This window comes from Jaculus jaculus, chromosome 18, assembly GCF_020740685.1.
Source record: "Jaculus jaculus isolate mJacJac1 chromosome 18, mJacJac1.mat.Y.cur, whole genome shotgun sequence".
In the NCBI taxonomy this organism is placed as follows: domain Eukaryota; kingdom Metazoa; phylum Chordata; class Mammalia; order Rodentia; family Dipodidae; genus Jaculus; species Jaculus jaculus.
Genome location: NC_059119.1, coordinates 22,326,413 through 22,349,516, shown reverse-complemented (window position 1 = coordinate 22,349,516; position 23,104 = coordinate 22,326,413). Strand labels below are relative to the sequence as shown.

Below are 23,104 nucleotides of genomic sequence, written 5' to 3'. Positions count from 1 at the left end.
AACTGGGAAAATTGTTTTGGAAACAAGAATGAAGTAGAAAGCTTATAGTTGATTTTACTGAATAGTGTATATTCTGCAGGCAAAACCATTATTTTTTAATGTGTGTGTGGCTTAGTCACCTTCTCATTGCTGGAACAAAATACCCAACCAGAAACATCCTATGGAAAGAAAAGGGTTTAGTTCGATTGGTGGTTCTAGAAGGTATAGTCCACCCTGGAGGGAAAGCGTGGCCAGAAGAAGAAGCTGGCATCACATGACCTCACCAGCAGGGGAGAAGTAGAAAGCAATGAATGCTGGTTGCTCAGCCAGCTGCCTCCTTACACAGTCTAAGGCCCTGGCCATGAAATGGTGCTACCCATAGTTAAGCTGGGTCTTCGTACCTCACTTAACCTAATCAAAATATTTCCTCACAGTCTAACCGAGTCTAGATCCTGTCAAGTTGACAGTCAATATAAACCAACACAGCACATGTTTTGCACTTGGCCACAACATTCTTTTGCAAAAATAAAAAGCCAATAGGTCATGTTATTGTTTCACAGAACTGAAAAAATCAACATCCACTTTGGGTTAATAATGCAATAATGACAGTTCACATTGATTACATACACACACAGAAAAAAAAAAAAGAAAATCATTTTTCCTCTAATTGCTAGACATTCAGTAAGAAGAAAACCTTTCAAAATCAAGAAATGGATGTAGACTGGGAGAAATGACAGAATAGCACTATTTTGTTAGAGCCTACAAAATATTAGTAGATTGGCTAAGTTGTAAGTATAGATGCGGGGTTTCTATGACAGGGTCCCATCCCACTTTTAACCTTAAGTCTTCTCTTAATTAAATAAGGCTTCTGCTATCCAGGCATGGAGTAGTCATGGGATTTCTGCAAACACACTGTTTCTAGGTGTCAATATTTGCTAAAGGGAGGAAAAGAAGTAGCATTTTTCTACAGCTATCTACATCTATGTCTATATCTAAAATCCACAATTATCTACTCATCTGTGTATATCTATGTCTGTCTGTACCTATATAATCTATTATCTACATCTATCATCTATCTATATATAAATGCTAACTATTGTGAATATGAAATTATCTATTGTGCTGTCAATTTCAATTCTGTCATCAGCCTTTTAAGATAGGTGACAGTCTTTATTTTCACTTAAATTAAGTGAAAATTTTCACTAAATGCCTTGCAAAAATATAATATAGCCAGTAGCATGTTGAAAAGTTGTAATGTCATTTTTCTTGGCTTTGAACGCCTATAGTTACTTTGTGGGTCAGGAGATCCTACTCACATCCCGAAGTTGTTAACAACATATATCAATTTTAGATGAAAAAATAAAGTTCATTGTGGCGACCACTTTGAAAAACAATTTCACTTTGTATCTATAGTTATCCATCAAGTCAGGAAACAGGAAAACAAGCGAACAGACATAGATCACTAGCCAAGTGTTGTGTGACTATACCCTCTTCTTAGATGTGCTTGTCTTGTATTTTTCAAGATAGTAAATAAGCCTTTAAAACTTACCCCTTGGGGGTCAACCCAAACAGGCCTCAGTAAAAGAGGCCACTACGTGCATCAGTGTCATGGAATTACAAAAATCACATTCACTGCATTGCTGTGTGTTTGATTTCTGAGTTAATGAGACTGTCTTCACGAATTACATCCACTGAGGAGATGAATCATTACAACCTGGCTCATGCCTTCTTGTCTAGGGCCATCTGGGGTCCACCCCCCACCCCTTTGTGTATAAACAAGGCTATTCCAAATTGACCTAGTCACGACTAGGCTGTGGTAGTCATGCTGATGAACATTTCTTTGGTGAACTTGAATTTGTTCTAAGACTCTTCCTCTTCTTATTAACCCCATTCCGCCAGGACTCTCGAGCTGAGCCTGGGTTTATAGATATGTCAGCCTCTGGCCTCTCCTGTCCATGTGGTTCAGGGATGTGTGCCAGAGCCCACTTTCAAGCTGACTTGCTTCAGCCACAGGGAATCGTTGGCTGCTGCTCTCAGAGCACTTAAGGGAACCATTTGAAGAAGAGGACCCTCGCTGAGTCAAGGACCTAATGGACCTCCACAGGGACCGAGCAAAGGATTCACTGAGCTTCTCCTGTAATTTTATATATGACAGACAGCACAGGGGTATTGTCAAGCTGTTCCCAAGCAGTTCCCTTAAACATGGAAGTTTGATTTCGAAACCCATTGAGGAAGAGCAAGACACAGTCAGGAGAAACAACTCCTCCACAGCTCCCCTCATTTCTCCAACTCCTCCCAGCATTGCCTGTTGCTCTGAGTCCATCGGTCCCTTCCTTATACCCTCAGGCAATGGCTGCCATTGGATGCTTCCATTCCCTTCCTCCTAGCCTGTCCAGATTTCAAACATCTCAAGCTTCTTCAGGTCACTTGCTTGGTAGATTTCTAAAATGATCAGTAGAGGTTCAATTCAACCCAAATGCTAATATTTCTAAGGTTTTGAAAACCTTTATTTATTTATTTATTTTGTAGAAAGCCTGGTGAAACGTTTAATGAATTTGAACTCAGAAGAGAACTATCTTTAAAGAAAAGAAAATCAACACTTTATTTTTATTTATGTATATGAGAGACAGAGAGAGAGAGAGAGAGAAACAGAGGAAGAGAAAGAATGGGCATGCCAGGGCCTCCAGCCACTGCAAAAGAACTCCAGATACAAGCGCCCCCTTGTGCATCTGGCTTATGTGAGTCCTGGAGAGTCAAAAAGGGATCCTTTGGCTTTGTAGGCAAACACCTTAACCCCTGAGCTGAAGAGATGGATCTTTTTAAAGTGAATTTGGCCTTAAACCACATCTGCTGCATCTGGTGCATTCAAAGGCCTGGCGATCTTTTAGGCACAATGGTTACCTCTTTCTAACTCCAGTGAAATGTGCTGGAGACAGGACCATTTCTCAAGTTCTTCAATTTTCTAGAGACAGCATGCAAATAAATAAGTTGTATAATATCTAGATTTTATTCCAGACAATTTCAATAGATTTCTGTGGCTTCTTTTTATGCTCTCCTACATTTATATTTTTAATTTTTTTATTTATTAATTTGAGAGTGACAGAGAGAGAGGAGGCAGATATAGAGAGAGAATGGGCCTGCCAGGGTCTCAAACCACTGCAAATGAACTCCAGATGCATGTGCCCCCTTGTGCATCTGGCTAACGTGGGTCCTGGGGAATCGAGCCTTGAACCGGGGTCCTTAGGCTTCATAGGCAAGCACTTAACCACTAAGCCATTTCTCCATCCCTCTTCTATATTTATTTAAGATATGTTTTTATTATTAAATCTATTTTTTTATATTTTAAGAGACTAATGTGAAGACTACCTATAAGTGATTAATAAGATGGAACGGACACTTTCAAATAGACTTGCTATTGGTGTACTCTGATAATGCTCACCTGAAGTTCTATCAGCTGAATAATGGTGAATGATTATGACCTTAACTTAACCTAGTCAGGGACACTATCTGTCTTTCTTTATGGGAAGACCAGAGCATGAGTCAAGTGTCTTAGAGAAGTGTTATATAAATGAAACATGTCTGTAAGATAGAGACCACAGAGAATTCCTAGGTTTTAAGGAAGAAAATAGTTAGCAACTCTATCCAACGTTTTACTTAGCTCCTTTTCAAAAGGAACATTCTATTTTACATTCAACTGTATAGTTCTATGTCCTAGCTTTCATGTAGTATGTAATGAACAACCAGCATAATGAGTATTCCCATGCTCTTCAAGCATTTTGAGAATCCTGTCCCTGTGTGGCTACATTCTAAATTATTTATTAGTTATTATAGATATTTTAAACCTATGGTGAACTTCTCTACAGTAAGTGCATTATATACATTTCTATAGGATAGATTCTTAGGAACAGTAGAAGATTAAAGATCCTAAAATACTTCCTTCATAAAATTTTTAATAAAGTGTACTTCCCTGGTAGGGTACAAGAATGTGTGCTCTCTATCCATACTAAACTTTAAACAGTCACTACATATTCACTTTAAACAGCCACTGCATATACGTTAAGAATAAGCCACACCAAAAGGCTGTGTTGAAATTCCTTGAGATCCAGTGTTTACTGGCTTGCTGTTTTTTATTTGTTTGCTTTTGTTTTTTTTGAGGTAGGGTCTCACTCTGGTCCAGACTGACCTGGAATTCACTCTGTAGTCTCAGGGTAGCCTCGAACTCACAGCGATCCTCCGACTTCTGCATCCCCAGTGCTGGGATTAAAGGCGTGCGCCACCACGCCCGCTACTTTTTAGTGGAGAGATTATGTTTTGCCCCTTTGTCCATTTCCTTATTGAGATTTCTATTTTAATGCCACCCTTAGTGCACTATGTGACCTTACACTCATTCTGTGCAATATTTCTTGCTCACTTTTCTCATCTGTTTCTGGCATGATGTTTTGATCAAAAACAACACTGGATTATATATTCGGACCAAAAACCAATATTATATTGATTGACGTAAATATGTCATTTTATTTATTATTTTCCTTAGGCTTTAGTTAATTATATATTTTTTAACGCTAGATGTCATTGAGGCAAAACTCTCTGTCTCTAGAAAGATTTAAAAAAATGTATTTGGATTTGGTCCACTTGATAGAAATTTGTTGGACACTCATTCCCTCTAACTCTTAATTCATGGCAACTAGTACAAAAGGTCTCTTTTCCCTAATTAGTAGGTGGAAGATACGTGACTTTATTATATATTTAATTAACTAATTAGTTAATATGTGTGTGTTGCTCTTAAAATTCCTCTGACAAGGTATCTTATGATATGAGTACCCTTTTAAGCATTTCATTGATTTATCTTGTATTCATTAATACCCAAATTGCTTTTTGAAACAAAACGACAGCACAAATTATGACAAAAAGTAACAAAAAATCATGACTCCCCTCCCCGACTTTTATCTGAAACTTACTTAACTTTTCTTTTACTTTCAGGATCTCTATCATCAATAGTTTTGAAGTTTTATCACTAACTTTCCATTGAGAAGGCAGGAGGACTTTGTTAGAGTATGACCATTTTTTTTTTATATAAAAAGAGAGCAAGAGAAAGTGTGTGTGTGTGTGTGTCTGTGTGTGTGTGTGTGATAGAGAAAGAGAGAGAGAGAGAGAGAGAGAGAGAGTTGGCACTCCAGGGCCTCCAACCACTATAACTGACCTCCAGGTGTGTGTGCCGCCTTGTGCACATGTGCGACCTTGCGGGCTTGTGTCACCTGTGCATATGGTTTACATGGGACCTGGAGAGTCTAACCTGGGTCTGTTCACATTGCAGGCAAGTCCCTTTAACCCCTATGCCATCTCTCCAGCCCAGAGTACAACAAAGTTTACAACACATAAAGATAGTTAATGCAGTTTATCTATAATAGTTTGAATGGAAAATGTCTCCCATAGCCTCATATGTTTGGAATGGAGTCTCATATTCAATACCCAGCTGGTGGGGCCTTGCTGAAGGGGGGCTGTCACTGGGGGTGGACCTTGAAGTTTATCATCAGACCAGCCCCACACCCACTACTGAGACTACTGCCACTCAAGTATGTCATAAAATGAGACAGGCTATTCTTTCCCCACCATAATGAAACTTCCCTCTTCTCTGTGCCATACTTTAAGCTGAAATAAACAATTTCCTACCATCAGCTGCTTTTAGTCAGGTGTTTGATCCCAGTAGCTAGAAAATAACTACTCCATTATCATAGCATTAAACCCTTTTGCTAAAAATAATAATTAAGGGCTGGAGAGATGGCTTAGCGGTTAAGCGCTTGCCTGTGATGCCTAAGGACCCCGGTTCGAGGCTCAGTTCCCCAGGTCCCACGTTAGCCAGATGCACAAGGGGGCGCACGCGTCTGGAGTTCGTTTGCAGAGGCTGGAAGCCCTGGCGTGCCCATTCTCTCTCTCTCCCTCTATATCTTTCTCTCTGTGTCTGTCGCTCTCAAATAAATAAAAATTTAATAAAAAAATAAAATAAAATAAAAATAATAATAATTAAATATTGCAATAGATTTTGATATACATTTTGTGACAAAAAAAATAAAAAACCACTGAACTAGATACAAGTACAAACCTTCGTAAAGCTGCACCAGCACACGAAATTATGTCCTCTTGTACTTGAAGCATTACCCAGTAAGTAAGATGTCATAACAACGGCCCTGGCATCATGGCAGTCATCTTGTGGGACTTTGTGATCTTTTCATTATTTCCTAACAATGAAACATTTCACTTCTCCAAATGTATCACCCATTGCAGTTGGCATATGATTCTTAAATTCAGGTCTGTGTGTATTTGTTCAAAATTACCTTAGTGATAGAAGGTGCTCAGCACATATTTGCCAAACGGGAGAAGGAAGAACAGAACATACCACTTAAGTAGAGTGCTATGCAAAATGATGTGCTATGAACACCCACATCAGAAAGAATAGTCAGAAGTGGCTGATGCAGGAACAAGTGCATGCCTGTTATTCATGGCAAGGACTGGGAGATGAACAGAAGGCATACGTGATGGGTGATTTATTCATACACACTAGTAGGAGATTTATAGGCATCTATTAACCTACTCGAGTTTCATTTCTGGCTGAGGCTGGTCTTTTGTCATGATTAGCTATATTGTCACTGTATGTTAAATAACAGGTTGTCTGAACTGAAATATGCAAGATGTATGAATACAAAATGCCAAAGGTATTACACATGCATATCCTTCAAGTTAAGCCATGGATATATCTGTACTTGTGTGAAAATAAAATTAGATGGGTCCACATACTTGTACAAAGCACAGGAATCTTGTTCCAAATCCCCAACCCATTGTTATGGACTGAATCGTGCCGTATTAAATCCCAATAGTGGAGTGCTAATTTCAAGTACCACATAATGTGACCATCCTTGGAGAATAGCTGCTCACTGAAGCTAATACAAATTGTGTTTGTTTTTTTTTAGGGCTACTGATAGGATCCAAGATTATGTGCTTTCCAGGCAAGTCCTCTGCCCTGAGCTTCTTTCTAAACCAGAAAAATGTTAATATAAGTCATGGTATGAGCCATAATCCAATGTGGCTGATGCCCATACAAGAAAATGAGATGTTGACCCAGACACCTTCAGAGGAATCACAGTAAGACAAGAGGTACAAGAAGCCATGAATAAACAGAGGAGAGAGGCCTCAAGAGAAAACAGCCCTACCCGCACTCTGATCTTAGACCTCCAATCTTCATAACTGTGAGGAAATTAGGTTTTGTTAAGTTCCATAGTGGTGCCGCACTTAGTCTTAATAGTCCTGCAAAATCAACAAAGAAGTGTGGATGGAATCAACGACACTAGAAACTGGGAAGGGTACGTAGGATGGTGAACCCCATTACATCGCATGATTCGTATGTGTCCAAAATGTAAATTGAACACATAAAGTTATGTAAGAAGACTAATCTACTCATTAATTACTAAAGACTTGCAAAGCCATATGTTCAGAAAGACACAGAACCATTTGTTCTTTTCTGTATCCTGCTGGAACTGATGAGTCAGGTCAATGCTCACATGTATTGGGCCTGATCAGATCCCTCATTTTGTTAAAACCCCATCAAAGAAAGTCACTGTGTTCCCTGGTACGTCTAGTTCACCCGTTCCCCAGTGTATGAGGGATTCTGCCTGAACTGAACGCTTGCTCTCTTACATAAGTCTCTGAAATAAAATGCTTAAGTTTGGGTAACTTATAAAACAAAAAAAGTCAGTGTAGCTCATGATTGTGGTGAGAGATTGCACAACAACATGGTGCCAATTTCCTGCTCAGTGCCCCATTGGCTATATCACACCATGGCAGGCAGGCCACATGCCACAGGATGCATGTGCGATCAAGGTAAGAGAAGGGAAAGAAACTCTTGCTTTGCATAGGCACTTGCTCTTAAGGAAAAAAAAAATCTATTATTAAAAAAAAGGCGCACCCCTTAGAGATAGTATTAATCCCATTCATGAGGACGGATCCGCCATGACTTAATTAGCTCCCATAGGCCACCTCCTAAAAGTCCTATCATGTCAACACTGGTGGCCTGGTGACCATGTTTCCAGCATGTGCACCTCTGGGGCACAAGCCATTCCCCACCCTATCAGTCATGTCTACCTCTGACCTCGTCACATGGACTAAGGTACCACGGACACATAGCAGATTATCTAGAGAAGCTTGGGCACACATCATGCTTTTCAAAGGAAGTTTATTCATTTTTTTTTTTCCCTTGAGGGATTCATGTCATGTGTATGGTTGCTATCCTTAGGGGCATAATAACTTCAGTGGAAGTCATAGGGAGGAATCATTCCCCCTCACTCCACTTTCAGGTTTGCACAAAACAGAAATGCGGTGAAATTTTTATAAACAGAGTAAGTTCTGAAGATGAAGGGATGAAGGGAAGTTTTCCTAACTGGGCACTGTTGAACAATATGGAAGTCGCATGTAAAGGTGAGGAAATGTCACATTTTATTTGCCCTGACACAGACACATGAGAACTTCTACAGACATATCCTGTCACCATTTGTGAGTTCTCACAGGACCACTACCTGCAGTGGCCACACTTCCCCCTGATGGACTGAAGGTGGCTCTTGATCCAGTCCAGGATTTCTGTCACATTCTAAATTCATAATGGAAAGATGCATTTCCCTGAATCATCTAGTAAAACAACATGGAAATAAAGTTTTATGACAGCAATGGATGGGGAAAAGTATATTCCATACTTCATGGCTCAGAACAATTAACTTAATAACTGTGTCATATGAGAAGAGTAAATAAAAGGAAGGGAAGGGGTGTTGCCATATATGATCAATGAAGCATAGACAATTGCAAGGAAAAACAAATTACCAGGAGAGTGCTGAAATAAAATAATGGTGGTATATATTATTTGAATGCTAAATGTGATTCTTCTTTTGGGACTTAAAATGGTAGTGTCTATGAATGCACACTTTTCTCTTCTTGCTTTTATTTTTAGCACTTATATAACCTGATGCCTCTGAAAACCAATTAAACACCTTTCTTGAATCTACTGGGAATCTCCTTTAAGTGGTTCTAGCAGGACGATGATTTCATTTACAGCAGCTCACTGGAGAATGTTTCATCATCAGATGTGTCTTCAAAAAAGCATGAAATTAATAAAGGATGGCAGAATCAAAATAAAATGCAGTTCCCATAGGACACAGTCACAGTCTCAGGGTTTGGTTCCCAATAAACACGGTAAATGTTGGTCACAGATGAAATGATTGCTTCTCTTACTGCAATCATTAGATTTGCAAGAAAGGATTACTTTCTGTATGCCACAATAGAAGCCTAAGTCCCATGTCAGATACATTGGCTTCAAAGTGAGTAAATGATATTTTATTAAATATATTTTTGTTTCCCATACTACACCCTTCGTTCCCCCTTCCCTCATGTCCTCTCTCCAACTTAGTTTTCTTTCTGCTTTTTAACTTCATGTTTACCCTTCTCCTTTCCCCCTTTCTCATTACCTCTTTATTCCCCTCTCAATCTCATCATATCCCCTCATTTACATACATGCAAACATTACAAGTTAGGCTGTACAAATGAGACAGAATATGTGATTTTTATCTTTCTGGGCATACATTACCTCACTTATAATTTTTTTTTCCAATTCTGCTCATTTTCCTGAAAATTTCATAACTTCATCTTTACTGATAGCTGAGTAATAATAATACTTAAATAAATATAGAATTATTTTAAAAATAAAGGCAGAAAAAAGAGACAGTGTTTGCCAATTCTTTTCTACAGTATACATTAACTGTATAGAATAATTGTTTCCATTGTGACATATTCATGCATGGATTGATTTCATTCCATATTACTCCAGTTCCCTGCTGTCTTTTAAAATTTGTATAGTTTATAATGATCTAAGAAAAAGCACTGAAGGAAATAAAAGTGAGTAAATTATTGTTCCATTACATTGACAGATATGAAAAAAGTCTTTGACTTGGTCAGGAAAAGTATACAGCATAGCTACTTTACTTCTGTTGTTTTTCTCATCAAACATGGACAAGATTTGAACCTTGTTCCTTGCCATACCAAGACTCAGTTCCTCCATTCACACAACAAGACTGAACGTAGCCGCCATACTGAGTATGTCTATGCCTGCTTCCGCCCTCTTTCTCTGGACCTCGCTGAGAGTCGCCCTCTGGGCCATTGGCCGCAGGACCTTACCTGCAGTGCTTATGGGATCCTGTCAGGGTCTCGATCACAAAGCACTCGCCATCGTTGAGGCAGTAGGCAAGATCCTTGTCTCTGCAGGGTTTGAAGTGTTCAGATCTCTCAGTGGAGTATGTTGTTGTGTCTGAGGAACAAAAGGCACAGGGAGAGGCTGTCAACATTCATTCCAACACCAGCCACTCCTAACAAAGGCCCAAGGTGTGAATCCAGGCCTGAGCAAGCAACACAGCTGACTTTACCCTTTATACTCAGTTGTCTTAAAGTAGATCTTCCATATCCACAGGACCCTCATCCTGAGTGTCAACAAACTACAGATGCAAAATATTCAGAAAAACAAAACAAAACAAAACAAAAAACCTTTATCCAGACCTGATGAAACTCACTGGGAATCCAGGCACCCCAGAGGGGGAGGCAAGAAAATCATAAACTCCACACTGGTGTATGCTACATAGTAAGGTCAAGGCTAGCCTTAGCTAAACAACAAGGATCTGTCTCGAACAAAGGCTGGAGAGACAGCTCAGAGTTCATGGTATTTGCTTGCACACAGATGGAGTGGCACACATTCTTTTGTTGTTATCATTTGTTTATTTGTTTAGCAATTGATTTAAGCCTACAACAATTAGAGGAAGAACACAACAGAATTCTTTGACATTCTCCAAGTCAGCTAGACTGCCAGTCTTTTATTTTGTTTTTTTGAGGTAGGGTCTCACTCTAACCCAGGCTGACCTAAAATTCACTATAGAGTCTCAGACTAGCATTGAACTCATAGTGATTCTCCTACCTCTGTCGCCAGAATTTAATTCGCTAGAATTAAAGACATGTGCCACCACTCTGGGCCAGGCTGGCATTCTTTTACAGCAGCTAGAGATACTGTCTCAAAGAAGGTAGGAGAGCTCAGATACATCTAGGCTGTCCTCTGGCCTTCACGTGCAGGCCATTACATGTACACACCCTTCTATACACACATACACATACAGAAGAATCATTTCAAAACCTCAGTAAGGCTGGGGGAATTTAGCTAAATGCCAGTGCACTTACTTAGCATGTGCAAGTGCCTGGGTTCAATCCCTAGCATCATATATGAAATAAAATTTGTCTACACTAAGCATGTATGCACTAGCTTTCCTTGCAATTATCCTCTAAACAAGAGACTAAAACCTATATTTAGACCACATTATTATTGTATTATATATGAGAAATGTCAGAATTTGCATATACTTTGCAAAAGCTACACAATGCTATATAAGGGCCTTGACTGAGGTCCAGTGGACTCCAACCCGGGGAGGCGGGGGGGTATCCCAGACCCTATGCCCTGATGATAACGAGTGATCATTACTTCTTTACTACATTTTAATATTTGGAATCACTCTCAGGAGAGCTCATTACAAGACACACTACCAGTGGAAGCCACATGATCCTATATCAGACACACACAAAAAAAATACAGTTTCATTAGTTTCAGTTTTAAGAAACATGTTGCACAAAGAATTAAAATGGAATTCTCTTCCCTTTATGGTTGTTGCCAAATGTGATTAAACATATGATCAATGTACATTGTGATGGGCCTGGGGGACCCATGTTTTGGGGTTCTTTACTTACAGCTCTAATTGGCTAATAGCTAAGTCACTTACTCTATCACTTTCCTATTTCATTATGTAATTAAAATGCAAATGTTCCGAATTCTGAAAGATAGTCACATGTGAAAGATGCTGGTGGTAAATATTTAACAAGACAAGTTATTGTCATTTTTAGTATTCTCTTAAACATGTATTTTGGAACATAATTACACTTTTAATTAAGCTATACATCCATATCTCCTCCAAAATAGAAAATCAGCCATAAATATATGATATCTACAGGATACAGACTCTGCTACCTTATGCAGACATTTTTCTACTTTTGGCAACAGAAATATTAACACCAACTCCACTGCAACAGTTGAGGGAGGAAAAAAAAAAAAGTATATATGTCAAAAGCCAAAGAGGAATAAATTAAGCAGAATTTAAGCTTTTTAAACTTCCTTTACATAGATGCAATTTAGTAGCCATGCTTCACAGCAAGACATAGAAATCCAGCTCTCTCCCATGCTCAGCATCTCAGCTGATAGAAAAGAAAACACCCCAAAAGGAAATCCGTAAATCTCTCTCACATGCAAGAGGCCGCAATCAGCTCTGCCACAGAGAAACTGCAAAGAGCTAGGAAGTCAAAAACATGGCCTCTCTAATTCTGTCTGTCTCCTCTCCTCTTCTTACACAACAAACACACAATGATACACTCCTGTTGGTTCAGGTCCTCTAAGATGACCGATCCCACCACCGGCCTGCTTCTGCCAATCTGTCTTCTCACTGGAAGACACCCAGAGGCTGGGCAGAGTCTCCACAGTCTCTCTCCTCTGCACTGCCCCTTCTTATGCGGTCCAGCACTACAGTGGCCCAGATACTTCCTTTATCTCGTGACTTCCTCCTGGGCAGGATTCAAGGCCTGATCAGAACTGACGCTCAGTGAAAATATCAGAAAAATCTGACCTCTTTAATAGCACATACCTATGAAGGACATCACTATGATCCTTTTTGAGACCTGTTCTCATAAAGCCAAGAGTGACCTTGAATTTTTTGGTATTCTTGCCATTGCCTCCCAAGTGCTGGGTTCACAGGAACATGCCACCATGCCGGCTTTATGTTGTGTTTGGGAGGAAACTCAGACTCACACTGTACCAACCGAGCCACACCCGCAGCCCAAGTTTATCTCTAACAAACTCCATGTCTAGTTTTACACTGTGCTATCATTTTTGCCACATGTTTCATTCGTGATGGAGATTTCAAAGCAAATCTTTCCCACTCTCAGACATTACTCATATGCTGTGCACATGGATAAAAGAATGAGTTGGGAGCTGGAGAGATGGCTTAGTGGTTAAGTGCTTGCCTGTGAAGACTAAGGACCCCGGTTTGAGGCTCAATTCCCCAGGACCCACGTTAGCCTGAGGGTGTGCATGCATCTGGAGTTTGTTTGCAGTGGATGGAGGCCTTGCACGCCCATTCTCTCTCTCTCTCTCCCCCTCCCTTTCTTTCTCTGTCTGTTGCTCTCAAATAAATAAATAAATATAAATGAAAAAAATTATTAAAAAAAGAAGGAGTTGGGATGTACTCTTTCATGGGGTTATAACAGAAACCCCCCCCCCCCATTTTATGATACCCACTGCTTGTTAATTCATCTGCCTAAGTCATGGCTATGGAAAATAGACATATTTGCTATTTTCCAGATCGTCTGTTCAGTGAATATGTTATTAAAGTCTGTAGATGCACTACAATCTTTAATAATAACAGTGAAGACGTTTTCAAAGACAGAAGATGCTCTACAGCCACATAGATTCAATCTCTCTTTCTATGGAAAATATTTAACATTTAAGAGCTCCAAGCAGAAGATTCGACGTGAAACGCTGCTCAGCTGACTGCTACCCCAACCACTGAAGTATGTCATTCTGCTACTTAAGTTTCCGTTTATTCCTTATTATCCATTTGTTGATATTCAGTGATCACTTCTCTATGAACAGCTTTTCATTAACATAGCCTACAGTAGAAAGAGTGAGATTTCTTATTCTCATCATCAGTGATTTTAACAAGCCACAGACACTGAGTGCAATACAATGGCAAATTAATTTCCATCTGACAATTGCCGTCTCCTGAGGTTCCGAGCCCATTCCACCAATTAAGTGGCTATCATGGTGGGTGTCTTGTCAGCACACCCCAGTAAGCACCTCTGAAGAACTGACTAGGAGAGCTGTGTGTGAGATCAGGTTTAACATGTACTAGGAGAATCTATTTCCCCAGCCTAAGACTCCCAAAATTAACTTAAAGTACTTTATTTGGCTTCAAAGTAAATGACACTATTATTGTGTATAGTTTATAAACTCAGCTATGGTGGTATGTTGGTTTTGAACCTCCTCTAAGTAAATATACTAAATTATTACTGTTTGAAATATTGTCATTTGCCTAGGCATTTTGCTATAGAGTGTCTATGCTGTGCACTCATCTCTAACCAAAGACGCTTTAGCCAAGATAGGACAATTGTGATGAAGGCAAGGGTTGCTCTTGAAAGTTGTCATTCCACAGATGGGAATAGAAAGATTGATGTTAAGGTCCGGCTGCTGTACTCACTTTAGAAACAGCTAGATGAGCTCTTGTTATGTCAGTGATAAGAGGTCATCTAAGTCACTATTGGTCAATGAAAGAGCCTAGGAAAGACAGAATGGTCATCCTGGTTGAAACCCTGTAAAATGGATGTGCCTGCTGATTGTGGTAAGTATAGTATCTATGCAATTTTTCACATGTAAAGTATTACAGAATATATAAAAACAACATAACATAAGATAGACATCAAGTATAAGGCACACTTCTTTATGGTCTTTTTGTGCCCTACAGTAACAAGAGATATTCTAATATATTCAGCTGAGTATTTGCTGAAAGTAGAATATGAAACGCTTGTGATAAAAGTAAAATAGAATAGGCCTGACACCAGATGACTAAAGTGATGGCCCTAGACAACCTTGAGGTATCTTAAGTAGTCAGATGTAGTACTGAACATATCCAACACTTTTGAAACCCATTTGTAACTTTTAAACTGTACCAACATTAAGAGAGCTCCATGCATTAAGCTAGCTATAATGTGACTCTGCCATGTGGTTTATTTTTAAATAAACCTGGCTGGAGAGATGGCTTAACAGTTAAGTGCTTTCCTGTAAGCCTAAGGACCCTGGTTCAAGGCTTGATTCACCAGGACCCATGTTAGCCAGATGCACAAGGTGGCACATGCGTCTGGAGTTCCGTTGCAGTGGCTGGAAGCCTTGGCGTGCCCATTCTGTCTCTCCTTCCCCCTGCCTCTTTCTCTCTCTCTGTCTGCTGCTCTCAAATAAACAAACAAACAAACAAACAAAATTAAAAAAATATATTTTCAGAAACATAGTTTTGTAATCCTATCGTGAAGCAGATGTTACATGCATGGTATGTATTGCTGTTATATGAATGAAGTAACCAGTGAGGCAATACCTCATGCATTTCTACTTGCCTTTCAAAGCATGCTATTTTGGTCTTTTGTTCAAGAGTGGCTCATCATTAGATGTCACTCTCTCCTACATGCATCATCTTGTTCCTACCCCATTGACTGGACTGCCAGCTCCCGCGGAGAGCAGCAGGGACACACAGCAGACCCGTGCTCAGAAGGACGGATTGACAGGGAGGTGCACACAGCAGAGTCTTACAGGATGACAAATGTGTTTCTGCTTGATCACTTTTCTAAATGTCTTTCTTTGAAAAGTAACTTGTTACTATTGTAAAAATTAAACCTAAATCTCTGGATAATTAAATTTTCTTAGAAGTCCAATCATCAGAAGCACTTTAAAATCAATTGAAGGAACTGGGGAGATGACTCTATGTTTCAAAGCTCTTGCGTGCAAGCCTGCTGGCCTGAGTTTGATTCTCTAGCACCCAGGTAAAGCTGGATGCAAAATGGTTCAAGTGTCTTTCACCTCAACATGTCTAAGGCAATGGGAGGCTGAGCCAGGAGAATCTGGAAAATCATGGGCCAGTTAAGACTGGTGCTCATTCAACACCAAAAACAACAAAAGAGACCCTATCTCAAGCAAGGTGGAAGCAGAGACTAAACATCCCGAGGGTGTCCTTCGACCTCTGCACATGTGAGCCCATGCACACACACACCCCATAAACAGCCACACACACATTTAAAAACATAGTCAGTCAGGAGCAAGGCACTATGGTTCAAGTCAATAATCCCATCAGTCATATTATTCTGGAGGCTACAGCAGGAACATTGCAAGTTACAGGAGAGCCTGGGCTATGTGTAGATAACCTGTCAACTAAAAGCCTAAATAAATACATAACTATTAAAAATGAAAGTCAAGCTGGGCTTGGTGGCACGCTCCTTTAATCCCAGCACTCGGGAGGCAGAGGTAGGAGAGGATCACCGTGAGTTCGAGGCTACCCTGAGACTCCATAGTGAATTCCAGGTTGGCCTGAGCTAGAGTGAGACCCTACCTCGAAAAACCAAAATAAAAAATAAATAAATAAGTCAATTTGAATTGAGGCAAAGAACATAGAAATTCATAAATGGGGGGCAGAATCAATTCTACAACATGGGAGACAAGGGAGAAGAAATAAAATGCAAACAAAATTTAGGAAATGATGAGTGGGTTGTGAAGGGTGGAGGAAGGACATGGGCCTAAGAGATTTCATAACGGGTTGAGGAATGGTCTTCCAGTCAGAAGTAGCACAGGTCAAGGTTCAGCTAGAGAAGCCAGACTGCCGGCTGAGGAACAGGGCCACGGCGGCTGTGTAATCATCGGGACCACTCGTCTGGCACACTCGTTCCATGTAGTTGAATGTGTTTTCTTATTTTCATGGGTTTTGGTCTCTCTCCTCAGGGTATCCAGGGAGAATGCTTTGTTTCTAACTTTTTTACTCTTTCCACACCATGTAGCATACATGATAAGTAATCTGTAGACTAATTAAACACTCAGTGGGAGGTAGTGGCTGGATAATTCGTGAAAGGCACACAGGGAAGGAAATGTATGGCCGGAAGACAGAAATACCTGCAGATTTTTGTAATGAAATTTAACTTATTAATGTGTAAGGTGAAGGCTGTATTTCCCTTACGTAATGAGTTCAACCTGAGTATTACTTAGGAGGATTTCTATGTTGGCAGAACAATGTTGCGCACTGTGGGAACCCAGGTTTTGTTGCAAAACAAGAGTTTCTAATTGGCTATTACAGATAATAAATGCAATCGATAGATAGAGAGCTTAATTTAGACTATAGTTCTCTCTGAAGGCATCCCAAAGGATTGCCAGTAGAGGGGTGTGTGTGTGTGTGTGTGTGTGTGTGTGTGTGTGTGTGTGTGTGTCTGATTTAATTGGTACAGGAAGAGAATTTCCAGAGTAGAGCATTATCACCTAAGGAAGTACAGTAATAAGGCACACAGAAGACCCTGGATGAATTCTGCACACTCTTGACTTGCAAATGTCAGCTTTTTCAAGAAGTTTTCTTCTTCCTCCTTGACATGACAGTTCGCCAAGAGAAGTTCAGAATTTGGTAATGCAATCTAAAAGCTTTTTAGTATTTGCAAGGTAGCTATGGAGATGAGGAGGCATTTTAAATATGATCCTCATCTGTGGCAACACTTTGGGAAAGAAACCAGTTCCTCATATCAAAATTCCCCATTGAAGTTGCCACTTATAGGGCACCCATGAAGAGAAAGTGGCACCAGGTTTACTTATAAAATTTTTAAAGGGTTCGGGAAGATTGAGGCAAGGATGCACTGATGTTTGAAGGAAACTGCTTCTCAGCTGGCAAGAGGCAAACATAGCTTTCTCCCCATGGCGAGAGGTCAGGCAGTTGCTCCCTCTGCTGTTATGGGAGAAATGAGATTGTTGGTCAAATGATGCAGTTCAATTAAGGGATGATGAAACAGCAGTGAGGAATGACGGTTCTAGATGAATCCTAAAGAGATCAATTCTCATAGTAAATGGAGAAAGACCCCTTGTTAAGTCTATATGATATACCTTCCACCATCTAGTGAGAAACTGATGTTTAAGAACTCTGTCCAGGTAGGAAAGACCTGAAACCAGGGGACTGCCACTTTGAGGATGGTACAGGGAATTCTGGGATACCTATCTCAAATAAGAAACAATAAGCCACTTTTGTGTCAGCTGATTTCAGTCTGCATGGAACGTGGCTTGTTTGGTAGATATTTATTTTGGAATTGCAACGTGGATGTCAAAATGCCAGTAGCCAAGGCACTCTAGTAGAACACTGGTCCTGTGTCTTCACAGCTGAATTGCTCATCGTATAGAGATGGCTCTTCCACCTCCACCGCACACCTTGGCGCTCTTTATTCTTCCTCCAAAGCTCCACTGCATCTTTGTTATGCAAAATTAAGATGCCCTTCCTTCCACACTGCGCAAGATCCTGGGTGAGCAGCTGTGAGGTCTGCTTCTCCTTGTCTCCCAGTTACATTCGTTGGACTCCCAAAACTGAATGTCACCACCAAGCTTTTGAAAGACTCCATGAACATCAATGTGCTTTCCCTGAGCCTTACAAGCACAGCCATTTGTTTCTTTTTCCTAGCTCAAATAAATAAATAAATAAATAAATAAATAAAATAAAATAATAAACTAACAGTTTGAAATCTATGCAAAATATTAGCCTTGACTGAAGGCTTCCCCAATTTGTAGGGTTAGAAGTAGTTGTTGGAATTCACGGCCCCAGTTAGGGTGACATTCTGGATACAATGGAAATGCTTCCATGGTCATTCCCCACTCTCTTGCTAGGGTACATGATGACTTCTGGAGTCCTGGAGAAGTGGCACAGTCATCGCTGCGACCTCATCATTTATTGTAGGGTCAGGCACTTAAGGCATGCTTTTTGAGTGAGTGAACTGGTGTCACAATGGTTGTGACAGTGATGATCCCACTCACATTACCTCCTAACACCTACCTTCAGCATGGTAAGTAAACACTGCCCCCAGTGAAAATGTTTCATGGAAATAATTAGGAAAAACAATCATATCTGTGCTTATGTGGAAACACTTGGGCTGACTAACAATTGAGGTTATTTTATATTTGCAGTGATAGATGTCATTAAATATAAACAGTATACTTTTTATAAACATTTTTCCATGTTGATTCAAGAAGTTTCTCCTGTATTTAGATTTCTTATGTGTAAAGATGACATTCAAAACTTTAATCGTAAGAAAAGTGGGCATCAGTAAAATGAGGCAGGATTCTGATAGAGACCTGTGGAGATAGATGCAAACCCTTGGGTGTCTGGATTAATACTGAGGACGTCCAGAAAAGATGGCTCAGGGGCTGGAGAGATGGCTTAGCGGTTAAGCACTTGCCTGTGAAGCCTAAGGACCCCGGTTCAAGGCTCGGTTCCCCAGGTCCCACGTTAGCCAGATGCACAAGGGGGCGCACGCGTCTGGAGTTTGTTTGCAGAGGCTGGAAGCCCTGGCGCGCCCATTCTCTCTCTCTTCCTCTACCTGTCTTTCTCCCTGTGTCTGTCGCTCTCAAATAAATAAATAAAAAATGAACAAAAAAAAATAAAAAAACATAAAAAAAAAAAAAAGATGGCTCAGGTCATTCATGGTGGTATGGGAAGAGATGTCACTTAGAAGCATGAAGCAGGGCTCAGGCCAACTAGAATAAAATCACTTTAATATCTTAATACTTGATTCAGTTGGTAAAGCATACTGTCTCTGGTTCTGTCATGGTCAGTGTCTGTCATTAGCACGTTTAGTTTTAAAAATGCAAACCAGATCCGGGTGTGGTAGCACATGCCTTTAATTGAAGCACTGGTGGACTGTGTACTCTTGTTGGAATTTTCAGAGCTCCACCATGGAAAGGCAGTTCCACATCAAAGACTCTTTAACATCCCACACTATCTTTACTCCTTTAAAGTTCACATATTTTTTTTTTTCCTTACAAATCAAGAATGAAGAAGAGATAAGCAAGAGCGGCATCTAGAAGAAACTACCCAACCCATCCTGGCTAACCACAAAAATTCTACACAGTGAATAGTTGCTCACCATGAGTATATTGTTACACTGTGGCACACCCCCAATACAACTGGTAGATTGCTGGGTTCACACGGAGGCAGCGGGAGCGCTAACTTAGGAGGAAAATAAACCTCAGCATGAACCTGAACGCTTGCAAGGAGACAAGAAATACACTAATAGTCAAAGATGGCAGGGCAGGGGAGGGAAAGAAGGACAGGAGGAGAGAAGAGAAGGGGAGGAGCAGGGGCAACACAGGAGAGAATGGGAAGGGCTAAAGAGGGGAAAGGAAGGGAGGTTAGGTCAGGGAGAAAGAAAGAGGACAGGAGAGAAGAGGTGAGAGGAGCAGAAGGAATGGCTGGGGAGAGAAGAGAAGAAGATAAAGGAGAGTAATAGCTTACTATAAAAAGTGAAAACCCAGTAATACAGTTACTGTTAACCAACAAAATGCTAATTAATTTAAAACAGTAGAATTCCCTCAGTCAGGAACTCCTTAAACATTCTGACAATATGCAGGTCTTTGGTATATTCAATGAGATTATGAAACAATTCCATTGCTCTGCAAATCTCCTTACACAGGTCGCCAGCCGTCATTTGGTTTACTTCCGTAAATCCTCCCAGCTCTGCTTCCACACTCACCCTCCACCAGCCAGCGAGCGTCTCGTCTTAAGCAAAGCGGGGCTGCGATGGGACTCGATGCCTTAGCCTCAGGCGTGGAGTTAAGTATGCCTCAGACTACATATCTGACTGAATTTTGTAGTAGACTTTTATGGGTCTGGATTTGCATCCCAACTTCCTGCTTACTCGAATATAAATTCATTGAGTATTTGAAAGCATATAATTTGGGAGGATTCCTGAATCTGGAGTAAAATTACAATGCATTTGTAGTGGGTTTTACACTATGCTTGGCACCAAGCAGTTTTTCTCCTCCTTTCTCCTGTATACTAAATAAGTGACGACGCGTGTGTGTGTTAAGCGGCATCCGTACATCCAATTCTTCAGTATCTCTGTATGATGCCAATTAAAGTCATTTATCTACTTAACAATCTATCACTGAGTGTCTGCCATAACACTGCTGAGATCTATATGAGTTCCTGAGCTGGAAGTGAGGAAATCAGTTCAGAGGTAATAAGGCACATGCTCTCTGAAGAACGACCAGCCACTGTGATTGCCAGGTACCCGGGGTATACTCCCTAGGTGCTGGCCAGGAAGCAGCAAGTATTTCTTCAGACTATTGTCTGCTCATGGCTTAAGTACACGATTTCAGACACGAGCTTTGAGTTCAGTACATTAAAGAATAGAGAATACCTTCACAGGCCTGGTCATGGAGTTCCCATTTGCTATTAAACATACTAGATCAGCATGCCTTTGATCCCAGCACTTGGGAGGCAGAGGTAGGAGGATCGCCATGAGTTCAAGGCCAGCCTGAGACCACATAGTGAATTCCAAGTCAGTCTGAGCTTGAGTGAGACCCTATCTTGAAGAAAAAAATAAAACCTATCATGAGAATACCACCTCTCACTCACTAGGATGTATAGGTACAAGTGTTGACCAGCTGTTCAGGATGGGGAGAATCTGGAACCTACATGCTCTGCTGGTGGCAAAGTAAAATGGTCTAGCTGGTGTAGGGAAACGGTTTGACATATGTGAAAATGTGAAACCATATTCCCAGATGTCTCAGCAGTTCTACTCCTCATCCAAAATAAATGAGCACAAATGTTCACACTCACATGTGAATGCTCAATGAGGCGATACTCATAGAAAGTACCCAAGACTTAGAAGCAACTCACTTGTCCACCAAGGCTGATGATTAAAAATGCAGTTTAGTGGGCTGGAGAGATGGCTCAGTCGGTAAGGGGTTTGCCTACAAAGTCTAATGATTACAGTTTGATTCCCCAGTACCCTCCTAAAGTCAGATGCACAGAGTTGTGCGTGCATGCATCTGGAGTTTGTTTGCAGCAGCTGGAGGTCCTGGTACATCCATTCTCTGTCACTCTTCTCTCTCTCTCTCCTTGCAAATAACTAAATAATAAGTGAATTTTTTAAATGCAGATAATCCATACAATGAACTATCATGATTCACCAATGAGCAATAAATTGCCAATAAATATTATAGAATCAGTGAGGTGTGAAAATATTACACATTGAAGGTGGGCAGAAGGCGCTATGAGATCCCATTTAGATGCCGCGTCCAGAATGAGCAACTCCGGAGACAGAAGATAGATTGTGACAAGGTAGCAAAGTGAAAACATGCTTTGCTTTTAACCTTGCTTTCCTACAACCTTCCTTTAAGAGTTTAGTTTGATGACAGGTAAAGGGAAAGAAACCATATTTTAGTCTGCCTAAAGATCATGGTTAATTTCATGCGACATGTTTCTAAACCCACCATGTGCTTCCCCAAAGCTTCTTGCCTCATAGGCAGAGCTTTCCTCCCAGACCTTTGTTTCAGAGCAAATATTGTTTGGGGGAAATTGGTCCAGTCCGTGACTGTTGGGAAGCAATTAAAGCTAAAGCCCAGAAGCTGTAATAATCAGTTCACTTCAGACCCTCATCTCTCCACTGGCAGAAAGCGCAGATACATGTGACACACTGTAGACCAGCTGACAGTTAAAGTGATGGAGAGAATGGTAGTTGTTGAAAGAGATGCTGAGGAAGCCTGGACTCATAAGCAGAAATTCCAAGCGTCATGAAGATACCAGGCTAACAACTTTCAATATCTGCCTGAAACGGTGGAAGTCAAGTGACTCCCGTCCCTTTGCATCGTCTTGACTCTTTCCTCAACTGTGCTGCGAATTAGCAACATGCACAGTCATTCTCCTCAACACAGACAAGGTTTGCAGGGGAGAAGGCGTACTCTCTCCCCCTCTCCACACAAGCTCCTGTGTCTCATCTAGTGGAGGGGCTTTCCTTGTACCTGCATACTAAAAATCATCCTTATCTATCCTACTTAGTAGTGTTTCATCAAGAAGGAGATTAAGTTTATAGAAAACAGAGGTCAATAAAATATGTTTGATGAGCCAAGGTTGTTTTACTATCTTTCCAGATCAGAGCTAAACTAATTTGGTTATGCACTGTATGGATGCTTACAACGCTAGTACGTGGAGCAGTGACATGTGCTATGTAACCCACAGATCTAAGATATTTAATAATGGTTCTAAATGGAGAAACGTTGCTAATTTTCACATAAAAGGCGGGATGGTTGCATTATTACAGATCATACTTTTGAATATACATGCATATATGTATAATATTATTTTATATCTAGTTTCTATACGTGTTGGCTCCTCCTTAGATCTGTAGACTCCCATTTCTGGTAGCTCTATTGGAAAAGTCCTTTCACAGATATCCA

At 40.5% G+C, this 23,104-nt stretch overlaps 1 protein-coding gene across 10 annotated transcripts in view; it reads right to left on the bottom strand.

Moving 5' to 3' along the window:
• The window catches only part of Nrg3 (neuregulin 3), a 1,113,809-nt gene that overhangs the window by 625,001 nt on the left and 465,704 nt on the right, over positions 1-23,104 (bottom strand). For all 10 annotated transcript variants that reach the window (XM_045137824.1, XM_045137830.1, XM_045137828.1 and 7 more), the window contains exon 2: positions 10,189-10,318. In XM_045137824.1, coding sequence (XP_044993759.1) covers positions 10,189-10,318 — 130 coding nt within the window. The remainder of the gene's footprint in view (positions 1-10,188; positions 10,319-23,104) is intronic.